Here is a 24,106-nt window from a genome sequence, read left to right on the forward strand (position 1 = left end):
TGAATTTATTATCTGTCACCTTGAATCGGAGGAAAACTGAGGAAATTTAAACACATGATTAAGTTAAACATACACTTATTATTTGACCTAATCATTCTGCTCTTGGCACCCAAGAGAAATAAGAACATATGTCCAAGAAATGTTCCTGAATATTCACAGTGTCTTTGTGAAAGCTAAAAACTCGAAATCACCAATGTCCCTCAACTTGTGATTTGTTAAGCAAATTGCTTAACCATACAATGGAATACTAGTCAGCAATAAAAAGGGAGCGAAGTATTTATTGGACGAAACTGAGAATAATTGTGTTGAATTGAAAGAAGCTAGACAAAAAAAAAATCATGTATTGTATGATTACATTTATATGAAATTCTAGAAAATTCAAATTCATCTATACTGGCAGAAAGGAGATCATTAGTTACATGTGGATGGGGCCAGGTTATGATGGAAGAGGAAAGGAGAGATTACTCAGCAGGGAGCTTTTTTTTTTTTTAAATTTCTTTGTCTTTCTTTTTTTTTAGTGTTACATTAAAAAAATAGGTCCCCATATACCCCCCCACACCCCAATCACCCCGCTCCTCTTATAACAACAATCTCCTCCATCATCATGGGACATTCATTGCACTTGGTGAATATATCTCTGAGCTCTGCTGCACCACATGGTCAATGGTCCACATTATAGTTTACACTCTCCCCCAGTTCACCCTGTGGGCCATGGGAGGACATACAACGTCCAGTAACTGTCCCTGCAGCACCACCCAGGACAACTCCAAGTCCTGAAAATGCCCCCACATCACATCTCTTCTTCCCACTTCCCACCCTCAGCAGCTTCCATGGCCACTTTCTCCATCTCAATGCTACATTTGGTTCCATTACTAATCACATTAGTTCCAGAATAGAATATCAATAAGTCCACTCTAATCCATACTCTATTCCTCCATTCTGTGGACCCTGGGATGGTTATGTCCACTCCACCTCTGTATCGAGAGGGCACTTAGATTCCACTTGGATGATGGATACAATTCTCCTGTTTGCAGTTGTAGGCACTCTTGAGCAGGGAGGTTTTGGGGTTATGTTTATTACTTTGATGGTGTTGATGATTTTACATATGTATAAATGTATGAAAACTCATCACATTGAACACTTTAAGTGTAAATAGTTTATTGTCCATTACACCTCCAGAAAGCACATATGAACAAAACAATCAGTTGAACTTGAAATCATTGGTTTGAAGTTAGATCTCCTTTATTTGTGAGATGTTTTCTTCAGGAAGCTACCAATTCATAATCATTCCTTAAAAAAAAAATAAAGAGAAAGTAAAAAAGTATTTGAAATTTTATTATAGGTAAAACTACTTTAATTGTTTTGGTAACATGCTTTTAGACATCTCTAGGTGCACATAACCTAGAGATAAATGTTTATTTTTATGGGGTAATACTGTGTGCACTCTTATGTGTAGTTTGCCCTTTTATATGCAATAGTGTGTGGGATGAATATTTTTTAAAAGTTCACATAAATAGGATCAGAATGCTTTTGACCTGGCAGCGTGCTGACTGCTACTGTGAAATCAAGTAGCTTCTTTATTTTACTAGCAACTGATCCTAAATGGCTGTCTGAAGAATTTTAATATTTTTATTTTGGGAAGATTTTAACTTTTAACCTCAATTTTGAAATTAATACTTAGAGATAACAAGGAAGTTTTTGGATTCAAACCATAAAAGGTAGAGACTTCCCTATTATTATGTCCTTGACCCTTTCTTCCAAAATGAATTTGAAAATGTTTCTTATTTTAATAGGATATGCTTAGCCTTGTATTACAGAGCAGTCTAAGTAAGTATTTTACATTTGAACTGTGTAAAAATAAATTATCCCAGAATAGTTTGCTAAGTACTATACCAAGGGAATTAAATATATGCTTATTAGTGTCTTACACTTTGATAGTGAGTTAACTATCAAAATTATTTTCATGAAATATTTGTATTTGTGGTTCTTTGTGTGTTAAAGCATTTGGCCTTATCAATAAAAACTGAGGTAAAACTAATACTAGTTAAAAACAGAATTAGTATGGAAGGTTTTTTTAAGGGAAAAATGTCAGTCTTTTGCAGCATCTTCGACCTCTTTCCTTGCTTTTAGTGATCTTTTTCCAGAAGAAACCATTTTAAATTCTATTTGCTGTTTTTTCTGGTATCTGCCTGATTTCAAGGAAATATACTAATATTTCTGTGTGTGATTTTCATAAAGGTGCTTGATTGGAGACACAAAGGATAAAAGTTCCTTTGATGTAAAGAAAGGATCTAAGAACATGATTACATGAGGATGGCTTCCAGAGCAGAGGACACAATAGCACTCCATATTCAAGGGGCAAACTTCCTGGCCTTCAAGTCCCTATGGAGAAGATTACCTAATCATGATATTGGGTGATGGAGAGGATTTCTTCAGACTCTCTGAGAAGCTTGCTTTTGCCATTCTTGGGTTTTTTATACTCACGTGGTCTTTTTAACTGTTGAAGAGTTTCTGGTTATTTACCACCTTGCTTACCAGGTTTTAGAAACTGGTAAAAACTGTAGCACAATCTGACTGTAGAGGCCCAATTGGGTAGAAACAGGTGAGAAACTGAGGCCTACCTACAATCATGTAAGTGAGCTTGGAAGTGGATTCTCCATCCCCTGTTGAACCCTGAGGTAACTGCAGCCCCGGTTGACAGCCTGACCTCATGAGAGACCTTCAGCCAAAATGGCTCAGCTAAGCCACTCCTAGAATCCCGACCCTCAGAAATTGTGTGCGGTAATAAACGTTTGTTGGGCCAAGCCGTTAGAGTTAAGTTTTTATTCAGCAAAATATTACTAATAAATAAAAAATATTTTTTTCCAAATACACTCAACGAATTCTTAAAAAGTTGGTATCCATGGCTGAAGGGCTTTATTATAGCTTGATTGTGCTAAAAGCCTACCTTTTTTGAGGGGTGACCCCTAATACTAGTATTTGGAAGTCATCTTGATCTCAATTTTTCATGGAAAATTCTTATAATTTTCTTTCTGGTGGGCAGGGGAAGGGGACTAGAGGTACCATAATAGGCATTTTCATCTATATCTATGGGCTGTTCCTGTTGTGCCTCTTGTCCCTCTTGCCCCCTGGTTCAGAGCTTTTGTTTGGTCCTCCAGAGACTAAATTTCTAGTTTCTTCTAGGAATTCTAAGTTGTGATGGTGAGATGGCAGTCAGTTTCCCCCCTTCCCGCCCCCCACTTTTAGCTTCATGCCTTATCCATGTCCTCTGAGGTACTTGGTGCCTCCGGAGATGAGCTGAGACTCAGGGTTTATTAAGCATGTATTAAGCATATTTGCATATGATATCATTTTACTTCTCATGACTACTTTATGAGATAGATATTCTTATAAGGAAAACTTAGATCTTAAGAGATTTGTCCGTGATCACAAAACATTACAGAGTAGAGATTCAAAATCTAGGTTTGTTTTAATTGTAAAACCTGTATTCTTTATTCTCTGCTATATTATTAGAGGTATTAGTTTGAAAGTGAAAAACTCAGTTACATATCTAGACATGTAAAGGTTTATATTTGTGAAATTGTGTTTTCCTTCAATTATAGCCATAGCTTAGTTGAGAAAAATGTATGTAATTTGTGCCAAAAATTGTTAATGCTTAGTTTGAATGTATGTGTTAGAATAGATGAGTCAGTTTCTTTGTGAGTGATTGAAAGACTCAACAATTTTCTTGTTGATTGAGTTTTCAAAACAAAGCAGTTCTTGTATTGGAAGGTTGGTAGGTTGCCTAGAATTGAACTGATTCCAGAATAGAGCAAGCATTGCTGTGATTTAGAAATATCAACTAGATATTTAATAGTCATCCAAAAATTAAATATTTTTTTTCCTGGAATTCCTCATTGTTGATTTAAAGCTACTTTTTCCACAGAATAAAAAAAAAAAAAGGGATCTTTATCTAATTGGAAAAAAAAAAAGATTGACATGTGAGAGGCAAATTAAACAACTGAAAATTAGTAGGAGTCCTTGTGGCAGGAAGTAGGCTACTGAAAAGAATCTTTTCTAGTGTTTTGAAGAGACACAGTGGATATGAGGGGAGTAGAAAATTGGGAATTACAGATACTTCCACATAAGTACTGGTTTAATTTTGGAAAGGTTGTATTTTAAGAGGAATGGGAAAGGAAAGAGTAAGACAGGTGTGCCTTGGCTTTTCCTGATACTTGATAAATAACATGGTAGTAAGAGGAATGAAATAATTAAATGGTAATTGGGAAAGAAAAACCATCATTCGAAACACAAATATTCAGTTTTAATGAAGGGAAGCTAAAGTAGCTGAGGAAATATAGGTTTTTCTGACAGATCTAAATATTTAATAATATATGCTATAAATACTAGATAAATCTTAGTTAATATATGCATACATAAAAGATTACTCAGTGTTCACTCTAAAAATATTCAATGTAATAATAGCTGGTCATAAATTTCGGTGCTAATTTTCAATGTCAATAATTTACAAGTAAATTATTTGTATAAATGAAGATGCATTACCACTATAATGAGTGTATATTAAATTTGAAGGTGGGGGTAAGGGGGAAAATTTGAAAGTGAAAAACTGTTTGTAGTGTCACATAAGACTCCATATGTTAGGTTAAAAATGATCATTGTTTTGCATTAAAATTAATTGGAAAGTGCTCTGACATTCTTGTAGTTAATTTTTTATAAAGCTATTTTATTATATTTTCTTAAGTTTTAACATTATTCTTAGTTCTTTAATTGGCCTTTACCTTAGGTCTTTAATTAACATTTAGGGGTTTAATTGTTTTTTTTTCCCCATTAATTTCTCATTACTAAATTCTTAAACCATACATAAAATAAAGCAGAAGATAAAATTTAAGCATTTAAAGATTACAGAGATTTATAATTAAATATAAAATAGAAACTGATCCTGAAAGGGGGGTGACACATTGCGTTTTATCCATTTTTGAAGGTTTGGAAACATAAACCTTTCTATCTGTTCACAAAGGGTATGAAATAAATGCATTAACAATGTTTGTGATTCTCAAGAGTGCTCTAAGAGTACATCCTTTTGTTCATTAATGAGAAAGTATTTATCAGTGATTTGGAATAGTCATAGAAAAACCATGCTAAATTTATAAGGGAAGGCAATATGCAGGTCATGTTTCCCACTGAGTTGGCTCTACCCCCAAGAGAAAATCATTTATGGAAAAGTATTTTATTTGAAATCCATTTTTATTTTGAAACTTAATTTGAACTTTATATCTTTGGATGTGTGATTTTAAAAGGAGCTCACTGGTTCATTCTTCATTATGATTGCTATTCTAAATTTGGAGTCAAGCATGTTTACACATTAAGCATCTCCAATTTCATATGCACTATTTAATGTAAATTTGGTTTAATTTATATGTGTGTATATAAGAAGTTGTGAACTTAGAAAACAATCATGCATAATGTGCAGAATTCCCATAAAACACCCCTCCACGAACACCTTAAGTTGTCGTGAAACATTTTTTAAAGATTATGAGAGAACATCATCAGACTATCACCACTAACTATAGTCTGTACCATATTTTAGGTTTATTTTTTCCATACCCCCCTATTATTAACACAGTACCTTTTTTGACACTTAGGCAAGAATATTACAATATCGTTGTTAACTATTGTCCATAAGCTACATTCTATTTTCCCCATGCATCCCCATACTCTTACCACCTTGTAATAGTGATGTATATTTGTTCTAGTGCATAGAAGAACATTCTTATATTTCTACTATTAGCTACAATCCTCATTTGCCTCCAGGTTCCCTATATTCAGTCCCTAGATTATTCTCTAGTTTTCTTGCGGTTAACATTTATAGCTCTAGACTACCACTTTCTGCCACAATCCCATTCATAAACCAGCTGTGTGATAACTGTTATACTGTGTTACCATCAACTCTTTCCATTTCCACACTTTTATAGTCAAATTACTTAAAAATTCTGTATACATTGCATATCAGTATTCCTTCTCGGTCCTCATCCTGTCTCCTAGTAACTTATATTCTTGGTTTTAACTCTGTGTTTATCCTTCATATTTAGTTCATATTATTGAGTCCATGTAATATTTGTCCTTTTGTGTCTTGCTTATTTCTCTTAGCAAAATGTCCTCAAGGTTCATCCCTGTTACCATGTGTCCGAACTTCACATTTCTTTCAGCAGCACAGTATTCCACTATATGAATATACCATATTTATTTCTCCCCATCTTCTCCAGCACTTATTATTTTGTTTTATTTTAATAATGGCCATTCTATGAGGTATGAGGTGATACCTTATTGTAGTTTCGATTTGCATTTCCCTAATAGCTAGTGATATTGATGAATTTTTGTCATTTGTATGTCCTCTTTAGAGAAATGTCTATTTGTCTTTTGCCTGTTTTTAATTGGATTGACTGCTCTGCTTTTTTAAATTTTTAATTATATATTTTTTAGTTTTTTGCCTAATCTTTTGTTGAGTTTTATGCTCTCACTATAGCACATGGCAATCAAACCCATATCAGATACTTGGTTTCTAAATATTCTCCCATTGAGTGGACTGCCTTTTCACCTTCTTGACAAAATCCTTTGAATCAGAAAAGTGTTGAATATATATCCAGTTCTTCCAGCACCATTTGTTGAGTAGATTGTTCTGCCCCAGCTGCGTGGGCTTGACAACCCTGTCAAAAATCACTTGACCCTATATACTTATTGTTTATGTATGTTCTTGTATGTTTTTCAAAAAAAAAAATCACTTGACCAGAGATGTGAGGGTCTGTTTCTGAACCATCAGTTTGGTTCCATTGGTCTGTATGTCTGTCATTATGCAGTGCCATGCTGCCATGCTGTTTTTACCACTGTAGTGAGATAATATGATTAAAAAGTCCAGAAGTGAGAGTCCTCCAACTTCATTCTTCCTTTTTAAGATGTTTCTGGCTATTTGAGACCCATTACCCTTCCAAATAAATTTGACAATTGAGTTTTCCATTTCTTTAAAAAAGCTATTGGAATTTTTATTGGGACTGCTTTGAATCTAAATGAATTTGGGTAGAATTTACATCTTTTTTTAAAAAATTAATTTTATTGATACATAGTAATGAAGCAAACATCTATCCAGAGTGTACAAAGTGATTATTTGCTATAAGCACATAGTTATACATTTCCTCACTTCATCATTGTTAGAGCATTTTCATGATTCCAATAATACAAAACAACAAAAATAAAGCATCATTTCTCAATCTCTGTGCTTCCTCTGCCATACATAGCTCTATTCTCTTTCCATCTCTCTAGTTTATATTTTGTAAAACATTCTTAATATATGCAGTATTATATTACTCATTCATATTTCACTTGAGGTTTCACTATGTTATACAGTCTCACGTTATATTTTTTATTTTTTTTTTAAGATTTTTATTTAGTTCTCTCCCGTCTCCCCCCCCCAATTGTCTGCTCTCTGTGTCCATTTGCTGTGTGTTCTGTGTCCACCTGCATTCTTTATTAATAAAAATTTTTTTAAAATTTATCCCCCCCCCCATTGTGTCCATTGGCTGTGTGTTTTTCTGTGTCCACTTGCATTCTTGTCAGGTGGCACCGGGTATCTGTGTCTCTTTTTGTTGCATCATCTTGTTGCATCAACTCTCCATGTATGTGGCGCCATTCTTGGGCAGGCTGCACTTTTTTCACACATGGCGGCTCTCGTTGTGGGGCGCTCTCCTTGCATGTGGGGCTCCCCTATTCAAGGGACACCCCTGCATGGCGCAGCACTCCTTGCACGCATCAGCACTGCGTGTGGACCAGCTCACCACATGAGGCAGGAGGCCCTGAATTTGAACCCTGGACCTCCCACATGGTAGGCGGACACTCTTATCAGTTGAGCCAAATCCACTTCCCTCTGCCTGCATTCTTGTCAGCAGTACTGGGTATCTGTGTCTTTTTTTGTTGTGTCTTGTTGCTGTGTCAGCTCTCCATATGTGTGGTGCCATTCTTGAGTGGGGTGCACTTTTTTTTGCATGGGGTGGCTCTCCTTGCAGGATGCACTCCTTGCGCATGGGGCTCCCCTACATGGGGGACACCCCTGCGTGGCATGGCACTCCTTGCGTGCGGCAGCACTGCATGTGGGCCAGCTCACCATACGGGTCAGGAGGTCCTGGGTACCAAACCCTGGACCTCCTATATGGTAGACGGATGCTCTATCAGTTGAGCCACATCCGTTTCCCATGTTATATTTTGTAGCTTTCTCCTTTTATGCCTTTTAATTTCCAGCTTTATTCCGTTATTATATAAAATTATAAAATTTTGTATAATTTTGATCTTTAAATTTATTGAGACCTGTCTCATGACTCAACATATGGTCTATCTTGGAATAAGATCCATGAGCACTTTATTTTTTTATTATCATTGTAGATTTTTATTTAAGATTAATAGGAAATAGCATGTGCATTGATTCATGCTTTATTCTGCATATACATGAGCACTTTATTTTTTTATTTTTTATTTTTTTTAAAGATTTATTTATTTATTTAATTTCCCCCCCTCCCCTGGTTGTCTGTTCTTGGTGTCTATTTGTTGTGTCTTGTTTCTTTGTCCGCTTCTGTCGTCGTCAGCGGCACGGGAAGTGTGGGCGACGCCATTCCTGGGCAGGCTGCTCTTTCTTTTCACACTGGGCAGCTTTCCTCACGGGCGCACTCCTTGCGCGTGGGGCTCCCCCACGCGGGGGACACCCTTGCGTGGCTCGGCACTCCTTGCGCGCATCGGCACTGCGCATGGCCAGCTCCACACGGTTCAAGGAGGCCCGGGGTTTGAACCGCGGACCTCCCATATGGTAGACGGGCGCCCTAACCACTGGGCCAAAGTCCGTTTCCCTACACGAGCACTTTAGAAGAATGTAAATCTTGCTGTTTGGGGCTGCAATGTTCTGCATATGTGTATTAGATTTAGATCATGTATTATAGTATTCAAACTTTTTTTATTGACCCTTGCCCAGATGTTCTATATAGTGATGAGAGTCCTGTATTGAAGTCTCTAACTATTATCATAGAGACTTCTTTTTCTCCCTTCAGTTTTGCTAGTGTTTGCCTCATGTAATTTGGGGCCTCCTGGTTAGGTGCATATACATTTGTGATTATTTCTTCCTGGTGAATTACCCCTTTTATTAATATATAATGTCCTTCCTGTGTCTAATAGCAGTTTTTATTTTATTTAAAAAAAATTTTTCCCCCTGAAATGGCTCCCTCATCTGTTTGTTTGTTGGTTTTGCTCATTGTCTTTTTGGCTTGTTGTCTGCCCGCTGTCTGCTTGTTGTCTGTCTGTCTCTTCTTTTGGAGGCACTGGGAGCTGAACCTGGGACTTCCCATGTGGGAGGCAGGCACTCAACTGCTTGAACCACATCCTCTCCCTGCTTGCTTTTTGTTTTGTTTTTTTTCTCTCCCCTTCCCTGCCCTCTCCTCCCCCACCCCAGTTGTCTGCTCTCTGTGTCCATTTTCTGTGTGTCCCACTTACATTCTTGTCTGTGGCACTGGGAATCTGTGTCTCCTTTGTTGCATCATCTTCCTGCGTCAGCTCTCTGTGTGTGCGGTGCCACTCCTGGGCGGGCTGCACTTTTTTCAAGCTGGGTGGCTCTCCTTACAGGGTGCACTCCTTGCGTGTGGGACTCCCCTACTCAGGGGACACCCTTCCTGGCAGGGCATTCCTTGTGCGCATCAGCACTGTGCGTGGGCCAGCTCATCACATGGGTCAGGAGGCCCTGGGTTTGAACCATGGACCTCGCATGTGGTAGGCGGATGCTCTGTCCATTGAGCCAAATCCTCTTCTCCCTGCTTGTTTCTGCTTGTGGTCTGTGCTCATTGTTTGTCTTCTTTAAGAGGTACCAAGAACAGAACCCCATGCCTCCCTGTAGGAGGCGGGACCCAATTGCCTGAGCCATATCTGCTGCCCAACAGCTTTGCTCTTAAAGTGTGTTTCATCTGATTTTCTGATTTAAGTCTAGCTACTCCCCTCCCTTTTTTGTTTTATTTTTTGTTTTTTGTTATTGCATGCATGGAATATCTTTTTCCAGCCTTTCACTTTCAATATATTCGTATCCTTGGGTCTAAGGTGAGTCTCTTGTAGACAGCATATAGATGGCTCATATTTTCTTATCCATTCTGTTTGTATCTTTTGATTGGGGAGTTTAATCCATTAATATTCATGTTACTACTGTAAGGGCAGTTCTTCACTCCTTTTGACTTTAGGGTTTTATTGTTATTTTCACCACTCTTTTTTACACTTTTAGTTACTTTTACTGATATAATCTTCATTTCTAGACTCGCTTCCAGGCCTCTGTCTCCTGTCTTTTCAGGCTGTAGCACTCCCTTTAATATTTCCTGCAGATCCTGTCTCTTGGTTACAAACTCTTTCAGTTTCTGTTTATCTCTGTGTATTCTAAACTCAGCCTCATTTTTGAAGGACAGTCTTGTTGAATGTAAGATTCTTGGTTGGCAGTTTTTCTCTTTCAGTATCTTAAATATATCACTGCCTTCTTGCTTCCATGATTTCTGATGAGAAATCAGCATTTAAGCTTATTGTGCATCCCTTGTATGTGATGCATTGCTTTTCTCTTTCTTCTCTTAGGTTTTTCTTTGTATTTGACCTTCAGCATTCTTATTAATACGTGCCTCGGAGTAGTCTGTTCAGAGTTATTTGGAAGGGTGTACGTTGTGCTTCTTGGACATGGATATCTATCTCCTTCAGTAGGGTTGGGAAATTTTCTACCATCATTTCCTCACATATTTCTTCTGCCCTCTTTCCCTTCTCTTCTCCTTCTAGGATACCCATGATGTGTATGTTTGCATGTCTTTTGCCATCATTTAGTTCCCTGTTTAATTTTTTCCATTCTTTATCCTTTTTCATGTTCATTTTCAGAGGCCATGTCTTCGCGCTTACTGATCTTTCTTCTGTCTCTTCAAATCTGCTGTATATACCTCCAGTGTGGTTTTTTAAATTTCACTTTTTAAAAAATTTGGGTTTTTGTTTCAGTGTGTTTTTTATTTTGTTTATTGTGTCTTCCATTCCTTTATTAAGACCTGCTCTTTTTCTTGTATGATTTCAAATTCTTTTTGTGCTCACCCAGCGTCTTCTCAATATCCTTAATCTCTTTATCCATCTCATTGAATTTATTAAGGAGATTTGTTTGGACAACTATGACTAGCGTTCTCAACTCTTTTATGTCATCTGCAAGTTTTGCTTGTTCCTTTGGGCCATATCTTCCTATTTCTTTGTATGGATTGTAATTTTTTGATGGGGTCTTGGCATCTGGTTTACTAGATGTATTTATTCTGGGTGCAGTTTCTGTCTTTAGGACTTTCTATTTGATTGGCTTTTTTTCCGCAGACCCACTTTGATACTTGGTTCAACTTAATTTGGAACTTTTTTAGTAGCCTGTGCTTAGTCAATCTGAATTTTTCATCTCTTTTTCATCTGTCTCTTGCCCTTTCTCCCTGCCTGGTTGCATGGTCAGAGCTGAGGTTGTGGTTGGTACTGTAAGCCGTTGAGGCTGAAGCTGCGTGCGTTGCCCCAGCAACCCATGAAGCTTTTCCCACCTTTCTTCCCTGCTAGGGGTTTGGACAGAGCTGCAGCCTTGTGCAGTAATCCAAGCTGTGCACGCCTAGACCACTTGTAATCGTCTGGAGAGGCTGATCAAGCTTCATGCCCCTTTCTTCCTGCCTGGGGTGGATATGGGGCTGCAGGTGTGGGCAGCAAACCAAAATGTGTATATCTAAACTGGCCATAGTTGCCCAGAAAGACTGACAAAGCACTGGCCCATCTCCTCCCCTCCTGGGGAGGGTGGGAGAGATTGAAGTCTCAGAAGTATCCCAACAGTCTATTCCATGTGGACTGAAAGTGCCTTCAGTTGCCCCGAGAGTTTGAGGGAGTACTGTCCCTTCTGCCCTTTCAGGAGTGGGGATGGAACCACAGGAGTGCCCCAAAATCTCACTTGTGCAGGCTGAAAACACCTGAGGTTACCCAGAGAGGTTGAGGAAACACTGTCGCCCTCCTGTTCTTTCGGGGTGGGGAAGGAGCCATAGGTGTCCAACGGTCCAGTCTGTGCAGGCTGAAAATACCTGCAGTTGCATAGAGAGGCTGGAGAAACACTGTCCCCCTCCTATCCTGTGGGGGACGTGTAGAGCCACAGTGTCCAATAACCCAGTCCATGTGGACTGAAAGCGCTTGTGTTGCCCAGAGAGGCTGGAGAAACACCACTCCGCTCCTATCCTATTGGGGGGTGGGGAGAGAGCTACAAGTGTCCGACAATTCAGTCTGTGTGGGCCAAAAGCTACTGCAGTTGCCCAGAGAGGCTGGTGCAAGTCCCTCCAGTTTCTTCCCTGCAGGGGGTGAGACTGAAGCTAGGCTATGGCTGCAATCCAGCCTGAGCTGAAAGAAGCTGGTTCCTACAGTTAACTGTGATTTTTAATCAACTTCACTTCCCCTCATGCTTTGGGTGGAGTTAAAGTGGAGGCTACTGGTCACTTTCTGACTTGGACAGGCTCAAACTTCAGCTGTTCTTTGGATTAGACTTTAGCCAGTCGAATTTACTAACCAGTTGATGAAGTTGGTGCCTGACCATCTCTTCCTCCCCCATTTTTGGGATATGGAGCTTCCAAGTCCAGCCATGGAATAGCTCTTGAGCAGCTTGTGCTGCCTGAAGGGTTTGGGCACCAGTGTCTGCGACTTGGAGCGCTCGACTCAGGAATCTTCACTGCAGATGGGTAGTGTCCTCTTGTTCTTTTATGGATGTTGCGAATGCTCTTCTGGTCTCCTGGGCCCCCCAAAACCGTTGTTTAAATAGCTCAGGGTGGGAAACGGACTTGGCCCAGTGGTTAGGGCATCCGCCTACCACATGGGAGGTCTGTGGTTCAAACCCCGGGCCTCCTTGACCCGTGTGGAGCTGGCCCATGTGCAGTGCTGATGTGGGCAAGGAGTGCCGTGCCACTCAGGGGTGTCCCCTGTGTAGGGAAGCCCCACGCGCAAGGAGTGCGCCCCGTAAAAAGAGCCGCCCAGCGCGAAAGAAAGTGCAGCCTGCTTAAGAATGGTGCCACCCACACGGAGAGCTGACACAACAAGATGACGCAACAAAAAGAGACACAGATTCCCGTGCTGCTGACAACAACAGAAGAAGCAGACAAAGAAACGACGCAGCAAATAGACACAGAGAACAGACAACTGGGGTTGGGGGAGGGAGGGGAGAGAAATAAATAAATCTTTAAAAAAATAAAAAAATAGCTCAGGGTGAATGCTAACTGTACTATAGGACAAGCTGACTGTTGGAGCTGCTTCTGCTGTTGCCATCTTGCCCCTCTCCCCTGAATTGATTTTTGTATGTGTTATGAGTAGAGATTCAATTTCTAGAAAGTTTTCCTTATGGGGAACTAGTTGTGCATCCTTTACCCATTGATCTGTAATACTATTTTTTTTTTTCTATAACTTGGTTTCTAGGTTCTCCATTAGTTTCTGTTCGTCTATTTTAACTACTTATTATCTTTATTACTATAGCTTCACAGTAATTCTTGATATCTGGTTCTGCAATAAGGTTCTCCACTTTAAGAATTTTCTAAGTTATTGTTGATCCTTTTCCATATAAATTTTGAATGAGATGTAAACTTCCACAAAAATTCTTTCTGGGATTTTCTTTGGGATTGGATTAGATTTATTAATTTGGGAAAAGGAGATCTTTACTACCTAACTTTTCCTGTCTATATGTATATTTCTTTATTTTGGGTATTTTATGTCTTTCAAAAATATAAAATTGAAATACATTAAAGGACTAAATGGTTAGGTTTGTTTTCTCTTAGTCACATCTTATGATAATAATCATTGCTGATTTTTTAGTTTCAAAAATGATAAAGAACAAATTATTGTTTTTGGAAAAACAACCTATCTGTAAGTGGTGATGGCAATGTATGTCTACCATTTCATATGGTAACTACTAGTCATATGTGGCTCTTGAGCATGTGATATGTAGCTAGTACAATTGAATTTTAAAATTTCATCTAGGTTTAATTAATTTAAATAGCCATATGTGATTAGTGGTTATCATATTGGACAGTACAGCATAGTTTTTTTTTGGTAGAGTTTTATGGTTCCCTTTACAGGTGCACATTTTTAGTTTTATTCTAGGCATTTTATTTTATTTATTGCATTTCAAAAATAAAGTTGCTATTGTGGGATTTTTTTCTGTAACATTTTGTAGATTATTGCTGATATTTGGTAATGTTATGTGAATATTTTTCTTTTACTGGCTACTTTGTGAGCTGCATTAAAATAAAAGAAATGTGCTCTTTGGAATTCTAAATTCTTAGAAATTGAAATAGAGTGGTATTTGACTCTGAATCTGTATATTATTTTACATATTAAGTGATTAGTCCTGAGTTGCTTTTGGGTTTCCTTAAGTAAGACCTAAATTATAGATACTAAATGAACACAGATTCATTTATTAATCCATCATGTTGCCCCAGATATTATAAATTGGTGTTCATTATGGATTCTTTGTTATTCAGACCTGACTTTGGCTGAATATCTGGGAAATGATACTTGTGAAGATTACCTAAACATGGATAATTATTATTTTTTAAGAAAGTGCCAGGTATTTTTTAAGGAGGTCCCAGGACCTCATACATGGGAAGCAGGTGCTCAACCACTGAGCTACCTCCACTCCCCAATGAGAGTTTTTTTTTTGTTGTTGTTGTTTGTTTTTAAGGAGGTACCAGGGATTGAACTTGAGACCTCATACATGGGAAACAGGTGCTCAGTCACTTGAGCTATATCTGCTACCCCCCAATTTTTTTGTTTGTTTTATTTTTTTCTTAGGAGATACTGGGTATTGAACCCAGGACCTCATACATTGGAAGCAGGCATTCAACCACTGAGCTATATCCACTCTCCAAAGAGAGTTGTTTTTTCGTTGGTTTGTTTTGTTTTTAGGAGGTACTAGAGAATGGACCTGTGACCTTGTTCATGGGAAGCAGGCACTCAACTGCTTGAGCTACATCTACTCTCTTGGATTTATTTTTAATAATTTCAGGCCAATATGAATTTTGCGGGCACCTTCCTCGTGTTCAGCATTATACCACATACTGGGAATACAAAGTTAAATATGAATTAGTGTCTGGTTGAGGAGACAGACTAGAAAGAAATACTTCATTACAGTGGAAATAAAAGAACTTACAGTGGCATTATACAAAAGAGTGTGCTCTGGAGCCTAGCTTTTTGACCTTGGTTATCTTGTTTAATCTGTGGAAGCCTTTGTTTACTCATGAGTTATATAGGAAATGATAAATAGGCTTGAATGTGATAGTGTATGTGCTTGGCCTATGTTACTTAGTGTTATTGGCTACTAAGGAGATGGAATATCTCTCATATTCTCTCCTAAGGGAAATGGAAAACACCTGAGGGTATTTAAACAAGGTGATGACATGGTCAGAGTAGGTGTTTAAGAATTATACAGACTTCTGTGTCTGCAATGGAGTAGTGGATTTGAGTTGCTAGATTAAAGGAGAGGAGGCTAGTTAGATTTATTGAGATATGGTAACCTAATCATTGTAGTTAGAACAGTTGGGAGAGAGTACAATAATATTTCAGAGTTAAAGGTAGGACTTGGTGATTGATTTCATGAATAGGGCAAAGCAGTGAGGTGTGGCAATTCCAATTTTTGTTACGGTGACAGGGTAGATGGTATTTACAATTGAGTTAGGGAATATGAGAGGAGGATCATCGTAGTGCAGGTGGATAGTTTGATTTCAACTTTGTTCATGTATGAGATGATTAAGCAATATCTAGGTGGGCATTTTCAGGAGACAGTTTGATTTATATTTCTTGTAGGTAAGGAGTGATAGCTGGAGAGAGTGTGCACAATAATACACATTTAATTGTACATTGACATGTTATTTAGTAAATGTTTATTATTACTACTATTACTATTATATTTATTATTATGCAACCAGGAGTTGAGCTTTTCTAGAGAAAGTGTAGAAAGGAAAAGAATTGGGCTGCAACACAGAACATCTAATGGATGGAATGATAAAGAATACTTATGGAAGGAATCTGAAAAGAAATTGTGAAATTAGCAGAAGTAAACACAGGTCGTATGAGGTATAGTGGGTTTGTATGACAGAGTGGTCAATAATGTTAGACAGAGACGTCTAATCCACAGATTTGACAATATGATGTGTTTGGTGACGTTAGCTAGGTAAATCTCAGTGGAGTGATAGAGATAAAACGGGATGTGTGGTATAAAATGGGCTGGTTGTATTGATGTAATTCAAGAGCCAAGAAGTGGCATCTTCCGAGTATCAAATGTTTTAAATTTCCTTTAGTGAAAATCCATGGCTAGTCATGTATTTTCACTAAATAATTATCAACGATTTTTTTAAACCAAAGAAACATAAGAAAAATTTAAGAATACAGAGAATATCTGTGTTATGAATCAAGGTTTAAATTTAGTTCAATTTTTTTTTCCTTCATCACCTTCTAATTGAGTTTTTTTAATTCTCCGCCCCCCCCCCCATGGCTTCCTTGCTGTCTGCTCTCTGTCCATTTGTTGTACGTTCTTCTGTGTATCTGTATTTATTTATTTATTTATTTTTAAAATTATCCACCCCTCCCCCTTGCATCTTGCTTGTTGACTGCTCTCTGTGTCCATTCGCTGCACGCTTTTCTGTGTTTTCACTTGTCTCCCTTTTTTTTTGTTGTTGCGTCAGTTTGCTGAGTTGGCTCTCAGCTTGCGGGCCGGCGGCACTCCTCAGCGCTTGTGGGCCAGTGGCTCTCTCTGGTGAAAGCAGGCTCGCCTGGAAGTACCGCGCAGTGCCGCCTGGCCCACGAGCGCCGCAGAGTGCTGCCTGGCCTGCAAGTGCCACGAGAGCCTACTCAGCAAGGTGACACAACAAAAAGGGAAACAAAGCAAAAACACAGAAGAGCATGCAACAAATGGATACAGAGAGCAGACAAGCAAGCTGCAAGGAGGGGAGGGAAATAAATAAAAATACAGACACAGAAGAACACACAGCAAATGGACACAGAGAGCAGAGAGCAAGCAAAAAGCCGCAAGGATGGGGAGGCGGGGGAGGAAAAAAGTTACTGGAATTGCACCTTATTATGAGGTAAATGAGGCCATTCTTTAGTTTCTTTAATTTTTTCAATTCAGCCCTTTCCACAAATAATACTCTTTTTTAGAATAAGACAATATTTAGCATCAGTTTTATTTCTTTTTTCCTTCAGAAGTATATGTTGCTGAAAAATCTGGTTCCCGTAATCAATTGGATGTTAATGGTCAGGGTTTTATTTAAGTAGTATGACGTGGTCACTTGGGCTCCTCTATCATCAGATGATCTGTCATCAAAATTATTTATCTGAAAGCCCATAACTTGATTAGGTTCACCTTCATTTTTGTTGGAAGCAAAGAATTAGAAACCACCTGACTTGACAGTTGCTAAAGTTCTTAGGGACATGCAATTCTGGGTAATAAACCAAAAAAGGCTTACTGACTAACTTAAATTGTAACTATTAATTATATCTGATTAGTTACTTTCTTAGAGGCATCATGTTTAACTTAATTTTTTCAGAAAGTACTCGGAAAAGTTAAAAATTGTTCATTTCAATTTACCTGTATCAATATTTTTTGATAAAATGTTTTTATCAAGTGCTTTAAATGTATTTCATTCAGAGTTATTCAGTTTAAGGCCACTGTCTGCTTTATAACCTCATTTGCAAAACATTTCTTCATTGTCAAACCAATCAGATTTACTTTCTTTTTTTTTTTAATTTAATTTTATTTATTTCTCCCCCCCCCCCCGCCCCAGTTGTCTGTTCTCTGAGTCCATTTGCTGCGTGTTCTTCTTTTTGTCTGCTTCTGTTGTTGTCAGCAGCACGGAAATCTGTGTTTCTTTTTGTTGCATCATCTTTTTGTGTCAGCTCTCCGTGTGTGCGGCGCCATTCTTGGGCAGGCTGCACTTTCTTTCGTGCTGGGTGGCTCTCCTTACGGGGCACACTCCTTGCGTGTGGGGCTCCCCTACGTGGGGGGCATCCCTGCATGGCAGGGCGCTCCTTGTGCGTATCAGCACTGTGGGTGGGCCAGCTCCACACGGGTCAAGGAGGCCTGGGGTTTGAACTGTGGACCTCCCATGGGGTAGGCGGATGCCCTATCCACTAGGCCAAGTCCTATTCCCCAGATTTACTTTCCTGACACAAAAGTACCTGACTTCATTTTTCAGTTCAAATAAATGGGTTGATATATGTCCATGTATAGCCATCTTCTGATATTTTGTCCTTGGTAGATAGATCTGAGAGCAAGGAGCCTTGTTTTAAAGTTTGTTGCCTGGAAGAAATAATTTGACACAGTCTTTGTCTTTTTCTTACTGGAAATTCTCTAAACTTTGCTTCATAGGAGGACTTTTCCAGAAAGTAATGAATCTTTGATGATAATCAGGGTATGGAAGAGATAAACTTTATTATAAATAAAATTTGTCATCAACTTGTGCTTTATTCCACAGTGTATCTGCAAATAGAACATTCTATCACAATTCCCATTTCTAATTTCTAGCTATATTCTTTACAGAAATATTATATAAAACAGGATTCACTGTAGTCAGTTTGTGGTACCTTAATTAAAGAAGATTTTACAGACAAAAATATTGCTAATCATTTCTTGTGTAGCACTCCAGAGGTTCTTACACCCTAGGCAATGTAATACAGTTCAATTCAGGATGAGTGAGAGTGTGCTGTTCTTTTTATAATGTGGGTAAGGGCACTTGTGAATGGGGAGGTTGGAAAGGAGAACCAACGTGACTTTTCCACCCAAATCTCTGGTGCATTTTCAGGCAGATTAATTTTAATGAAAAGGCTGAGTGCAAATGGGATTGAAAATTTGAGAGTTGTCCATGAAACTATCTGTTTATCCTTCAGAATGTTTATTTACCTTCAGCAGTGTAAATATAGGCCACTTTGAAAGACTCTTACCTAATGGTTAAGGGAACCTATATTTTATGGAAAGGGAGACGAGACTTAGATGAAATACTTTCCTGTGTTCATTGAGCTATCAAGTGGTTCAATCAAAGCTTATTTTTCCCACTATGGCCTATTACCTAGTACATAGCCTGGTGCATGATGAGTTGATAACTGCATTTTTTTTTTTCTTTTGAAGTCAAAACCAAAAGCTTTTGTGTGTGGTGTGTGTGTGTGTGTGTGTGTGTGTGTGTGTATGGGCTATAACTATGGGAATTTATTAGCTTACAAGCTTACAGTTTTGAAGCCATGAAATGTCCAAATCTAGTCATTATTAAGATGAATGCTTGCTTTCTGAAGATTGCCAGCTATAGTTTCTTGAATTTTGAACTACTGGATGCGTCTCACATTATAGATGTGAGAAGGTTATTGAAGCTATCTTGTGATTTCAAACCATCCTCTAGTTGATCCCCCTTCAGTCCCTTGGGTGTTGTTAGTAGAAGTGACAAATAGAATGGCCAAGTACCATTTGCTTGGACATGCCTAATGTTTCATCAGTTAAGACAGAGACCTATCTATAACTATAGCAATGCTTGTTTGAGGGGGTAAACTGACTGTGTGGATGGTCAGATGTTCATGAGGCAAATGTACTTACATGTTTGTTTAACCAGTGTAATTTTGTTCCTGTTATAGGTATTGTCTGAAACCAAATGACCAAATCTTGGCTGAAGAAAAACACAAGGAACTGTAAGTGTATTAAACGCTAGGTTGTACATAGTTTACACTGTCTGTGGAGCCAGTATATGAAAACAATCTTATTTTTAAAATTATATAAAATATAAAGATGTAGTTAACACTATGGCCTTTATCCTAATCTGATTAGGATACTCTACATTAAATATTGAGGAAGTTAATATGAGGAATAATTGTTCCCATATGTGTATTAAGATATGTAGTATTGTATTCTATCATCTAGACTTAATTAAGGGCATTCTGGGAAATAATATTTCATTTTCTTTCCCCAGATAAAATATTAAATTGTCATTGTTAATTTTTGGCTCTAATTCAGTTGACTCCCCCGACTCCACGTGAAAGATGGAGAATTTTTTTTCTTTTGTTGATTAATACAAAACTAAATTCCTAGCTATTATTTAGCAGAAAGTAAAGCACTTTAAATACAAAGTTTGAAATGATGATAGAATTTTGTCACCTCTTTAGATTTTAATGTACTTAAATTGCTTTCACCTAAAAAAATTGTACATATGATTCTGGGGTTTCTCCATTGCTATTTTTCTGTCCTATTATACTATTTAAAAGACTATCACTTCACAGCAACTGTGAGGGTTTTAGTTAAAAATAATAGTTTTGGGGACTCTTCTAATGCTTCTCATTCTTCTTATCCTAAGAATGCCCAAAGAGAGAACCTAAAAAAAAATATGTTCTTGTTTTTAAATTAGCCTATTTTTCACCCTGTGTACAGTAAGGAAATTCTTATAATGTTGATTATTTTGTAAACTCAATATCAAATAATAGTATAGAATTTAGATTTTGAAGAATTCAAGGCCAAGTACTCCTTCAGGTTGGACCACACTTATTCTTGGTAATAGTTCAGGTTATATCCTATTTACAAATAAATATATTGCTGAATTTTATAAAGGTCCTTGGGAGTTTCTCTAATGTCTGATGCTCCCTACTGTTAAAGACATTTTATTTTAACATCTAACTCAGGTTTTGTTTTAGTTTAATGTAATATTCATCTGTTCTCACCTATATGGAGAACAACTTTTTGTTTAGTTAGAGTACTTCAAGGATATTATTTCCTTCTCTAGATTAATAATTTTCCTAGGTATTTTTTAGCTTTTTTAGAAGCCCTCTCCTGAATCATTTCCAAAGTTTTTTCTTTCTTCTCTTTTTTTAAAGGTATCAAAATTTTAATAATTGTAAGATGGTAGGACCAATGTGTAGGGAGGGAATTTCTTACAGTTTGTATATCTTATTGTTATGCTAGCTTTTCATTGATCAGTATTTTTGTATGTTTTCTATCACCATTTGATTATAATCTCCATAGTGTGTACTCAAATATATTGTAAGCGAATTTTGTGCAGTTTCTTTCTTTACTGCCATGAATAGTCAGTGACAGATGGTACCTTTGACTGTATTACTGATTGGTTACTTCTTATTTATAGGTCTGGTAACAGAACTTTTTTGGTTTGGAAGTTAAGGTAGTCAACCAGCCTAGAGGGTCATTTGGCCTTGGTAGACTATGACCTGTATTAAAAATACCAGAAATCTCCTTTCAAACAATGTATCCATATTATTTAATATGTAACCCATATTAATATGTTTCTCCCCTTGAAAAGTTTTTAGTTAAGATATCATTCACCCCATGGGTAGAGTTTGGCCAACTGAACTTTTTTTTCTTATATTTTATTGTGTGAAATTTAAACATATAGTAACATATAGTATGTTACCACCTAGGTATTATCAGTAACATTTATTTGCTTTAACACTTACCTCTTCATTCTTCTTTCTACCAATTTATTCAGCAGTTTTTTTAGATGCATTTCAGAGTAAATTGTAGACATCAGTATGCTTCCCCTTAACTATTTCAACATGTGTACTTATTAGTCAGGGTTCTCTAGGGAAACAGAATCAACAAGAGATATCTGCTGATAGTAAGAGATTTTATATGAGTCTCTCACGTGACCATGGGGATGTACAAGTCCAGGTTCTGCAGACAGGCTGCAACCAGGGGCTCCAATGAAAGTCTGGTGCAGATCTTTGATGGGTTCTGGGAGACGATGGCTGTCCAAAGATGACCTGGGAAATTCTCACTCAATGCTGGAATCCTTTCCCTTTTAAGGCATTCAACTGATTGGATAAAGCGTCACTCAGTGCTGATGGCAATCTCCCTGATTGATGTAATTGTAATCAGCTATCTATGATTTACCACTACAGTTAAGTCAGTGGTGACTAAAGTCCATAATGCCCTTGTATTACAATTAGCTCAGTGCTTGCTTGACCAAACAACTGGGCACATTTACCTGGCTGAGTTGACACATTAGCCTAACCATCACATGTACCATCAGAGTGGGGGTCTGTGGAAAGATTTTGGGGGTTGTGAGCTTGAACTGAAAATTCAGAAAAACATGATTTATTTTGATTAGTGTACATGAGTGTAGTGGATAACTGCCTACAAAAAGATTGATAAGGATGATGGAAATGGTTTTATGATACTGTGAGAAAACTCTAATTTCTAAATATTTGCCAAAAATGACCATTTGAACAGATGTTGAACCATGTTAGGTTATCAGGTATTGAAATTATGGGAAAGTTGTAAAACGTAATTTTGAATAATCCTAAATTTTAATTTAAAGACATGCTTGATATTGAGTTTCATAACACTATCTGCTGCTATGTTCTGAGAAGAAGTCCGTGGATTTCACCTGTCTGGCAAAGGAGTTTGGGGAACAAAAAAGATTAAGAACCCCTACCCTAGAGGGTTCTTTTATGTCCCTTTGCTGTTAATTCCTACCCCCACCTCCCAGAGGGTAACCACTTATGATTTTTTTCCACCATAGATTAATTTTGGCTGTTCAAGAATTATAAATGGAATCATACATACATAATGTCTTTTATAAGGCTTCTTTCACTCAGTATATTTTTGAGTCATCCATGTTGTTGCATGTATCAGTTAATTTTTATTACTGATTACTATTTTATTTATCCATTCTTTCCTTGGTAGACATCTTGGACATTCCCATTTTTTGGCTATTATGTATTAAATTGCTATGAATATTTTTGTACAAGTCTTTTTGTGAACATACTTTCATTTCTCTTGGGTAATTAGCCAGGAGTGGAATTGCTAGGTCCATAGGATAGCAGCATATTTAATTCTATAAAAAACGGACTGGTTTTGTTCCAAAATAGTTTTACCATTTTACATTCCTACCAGCAATATATGGGAGTACCAGCTGCTTCACATCCTCACCAACTTTTTTTTTCTTTCCCCTCTGGCCCCCCTCCCCACTGTTGTGTGCTCTCTGTGTCCATTTGCTGTGTGTTCTTCTGTGTCCACTTGCATTCTTGTCAGTGGCACCGGGAATCTGTGTTTTTTTTTGTTGTGTCATCTTGCTGCGTCAGCTCTTCATGTGTACGGCGCCACTCCTGGGCAGGGTGCGCTCTCTTCTCATGGGGCGGCTCTCCTTACGGGGCGCACTCCTTGTGTGTGGGGCTCCCCTACACGGGGGACACCCCTGCGTGGCACAGCACTCCTTCTGCACATCAGCATGCGCATGGGCCAGCTCACCACACGGGTCAGGAGGCCCTGGGTTTGAACCCTGGACCTCCCATGTGGTAGGCAGATGCTCTATCAGTTGAGCCAAACCCACTTCCCCCTCATCAACTTTTGATGATTTCATGTTTCTAATTTTAACTCTTCTGATGAGTGTGTAGTGATATCTCATTGTGGTTTAACTTGCATTTCCATAATGACTAATGATGCTGACATTTTTCCTTGTGCTTATTGACCATTCATATAGCTTCTTTTATGAGGTATCTGTTCAAATATTTTGCCCATTTAAAACAAATGGGTTCTTGGTCTTCTTATTGATGAGTTGTTGGTATTATTTATATATCCTGATACTAATCTCGTGTAAGATATGTTTTTTTCCCAGTCTTTGGCTTGCCTTTTTTGTTACTGATGTCTTGTGATAAACAGAAGTTTTTAGTTTTGGTGAACTCTATCAACATTTTTTCTTTATGAAGGCTGCTTTCTTTGATCTAAGAAACTTTTGTCTGTCCTGAAATTATGAATATATTTTCCTATGCTTTCTTTTAAAAGCTATATGTTTTAACTTATTTTTAAAAAATGGATTTATTTATTTCTCTCTCCCCCCCATCTCCTCCGTTCTCTGCTCTCTGTGTCCATTCACTGTGTGTTCTTCTGTGTCTGCTTGTCTTCTCATTAGGCAGCTCTGGGAACCGATCCTGGGACCTTCCACAGTGGGAGAGAGGGGATCATTCTCTTGCACCACCTCAGCTCCCTGATCTGCTGCATCTCTTATTATCTCTCCTCTGTGTCTCTCTTTGTTGCATCATCTTGCTGTCCCAG

At 37.9% G+C, this 24,106-nt stretch overlaps 1 protein-coding gene across 8 annotated transcripts in view; it reads left to right on the plus strand.

The window, feature by feature from the left end:
- The window catches only part of ADK (adenosine kinase), a 573,433-nt gene that overhangs the window by 38,092 nt on the left and 511,235 nt on the right, over window positions 1-24,106 (plus strand). For all 8 annotated transcript variants that reach the window (XM_004455088.4, XM_012523930.3, XM_004455089.4 and 5 more), the window contains one exon: window positions 19,687-19,740. In XM_004455088.4, the coding sequence (XP_004455145.2) occupies window positions 19,687-19,740 (54 nt within the window). The remainder of the gene's footprint in view (window positions 1-19,686; window positions 19,741-24,106) is intronic.

Source organism: Dasypus novemcinctus, chromosome 6, assembly GCF_030445035.2.
Source record: "Dasypus novemcinctus isolate mDasNov1 chromosome 6, mDasNov1.1.hap2, whole genome shotgun sequence".
NCBI lineage: Eukaryota > Metazoa > Chordata > Mammalia > Cingulata > Dasypodidae > Dasypus > Dasypus novemcinctus.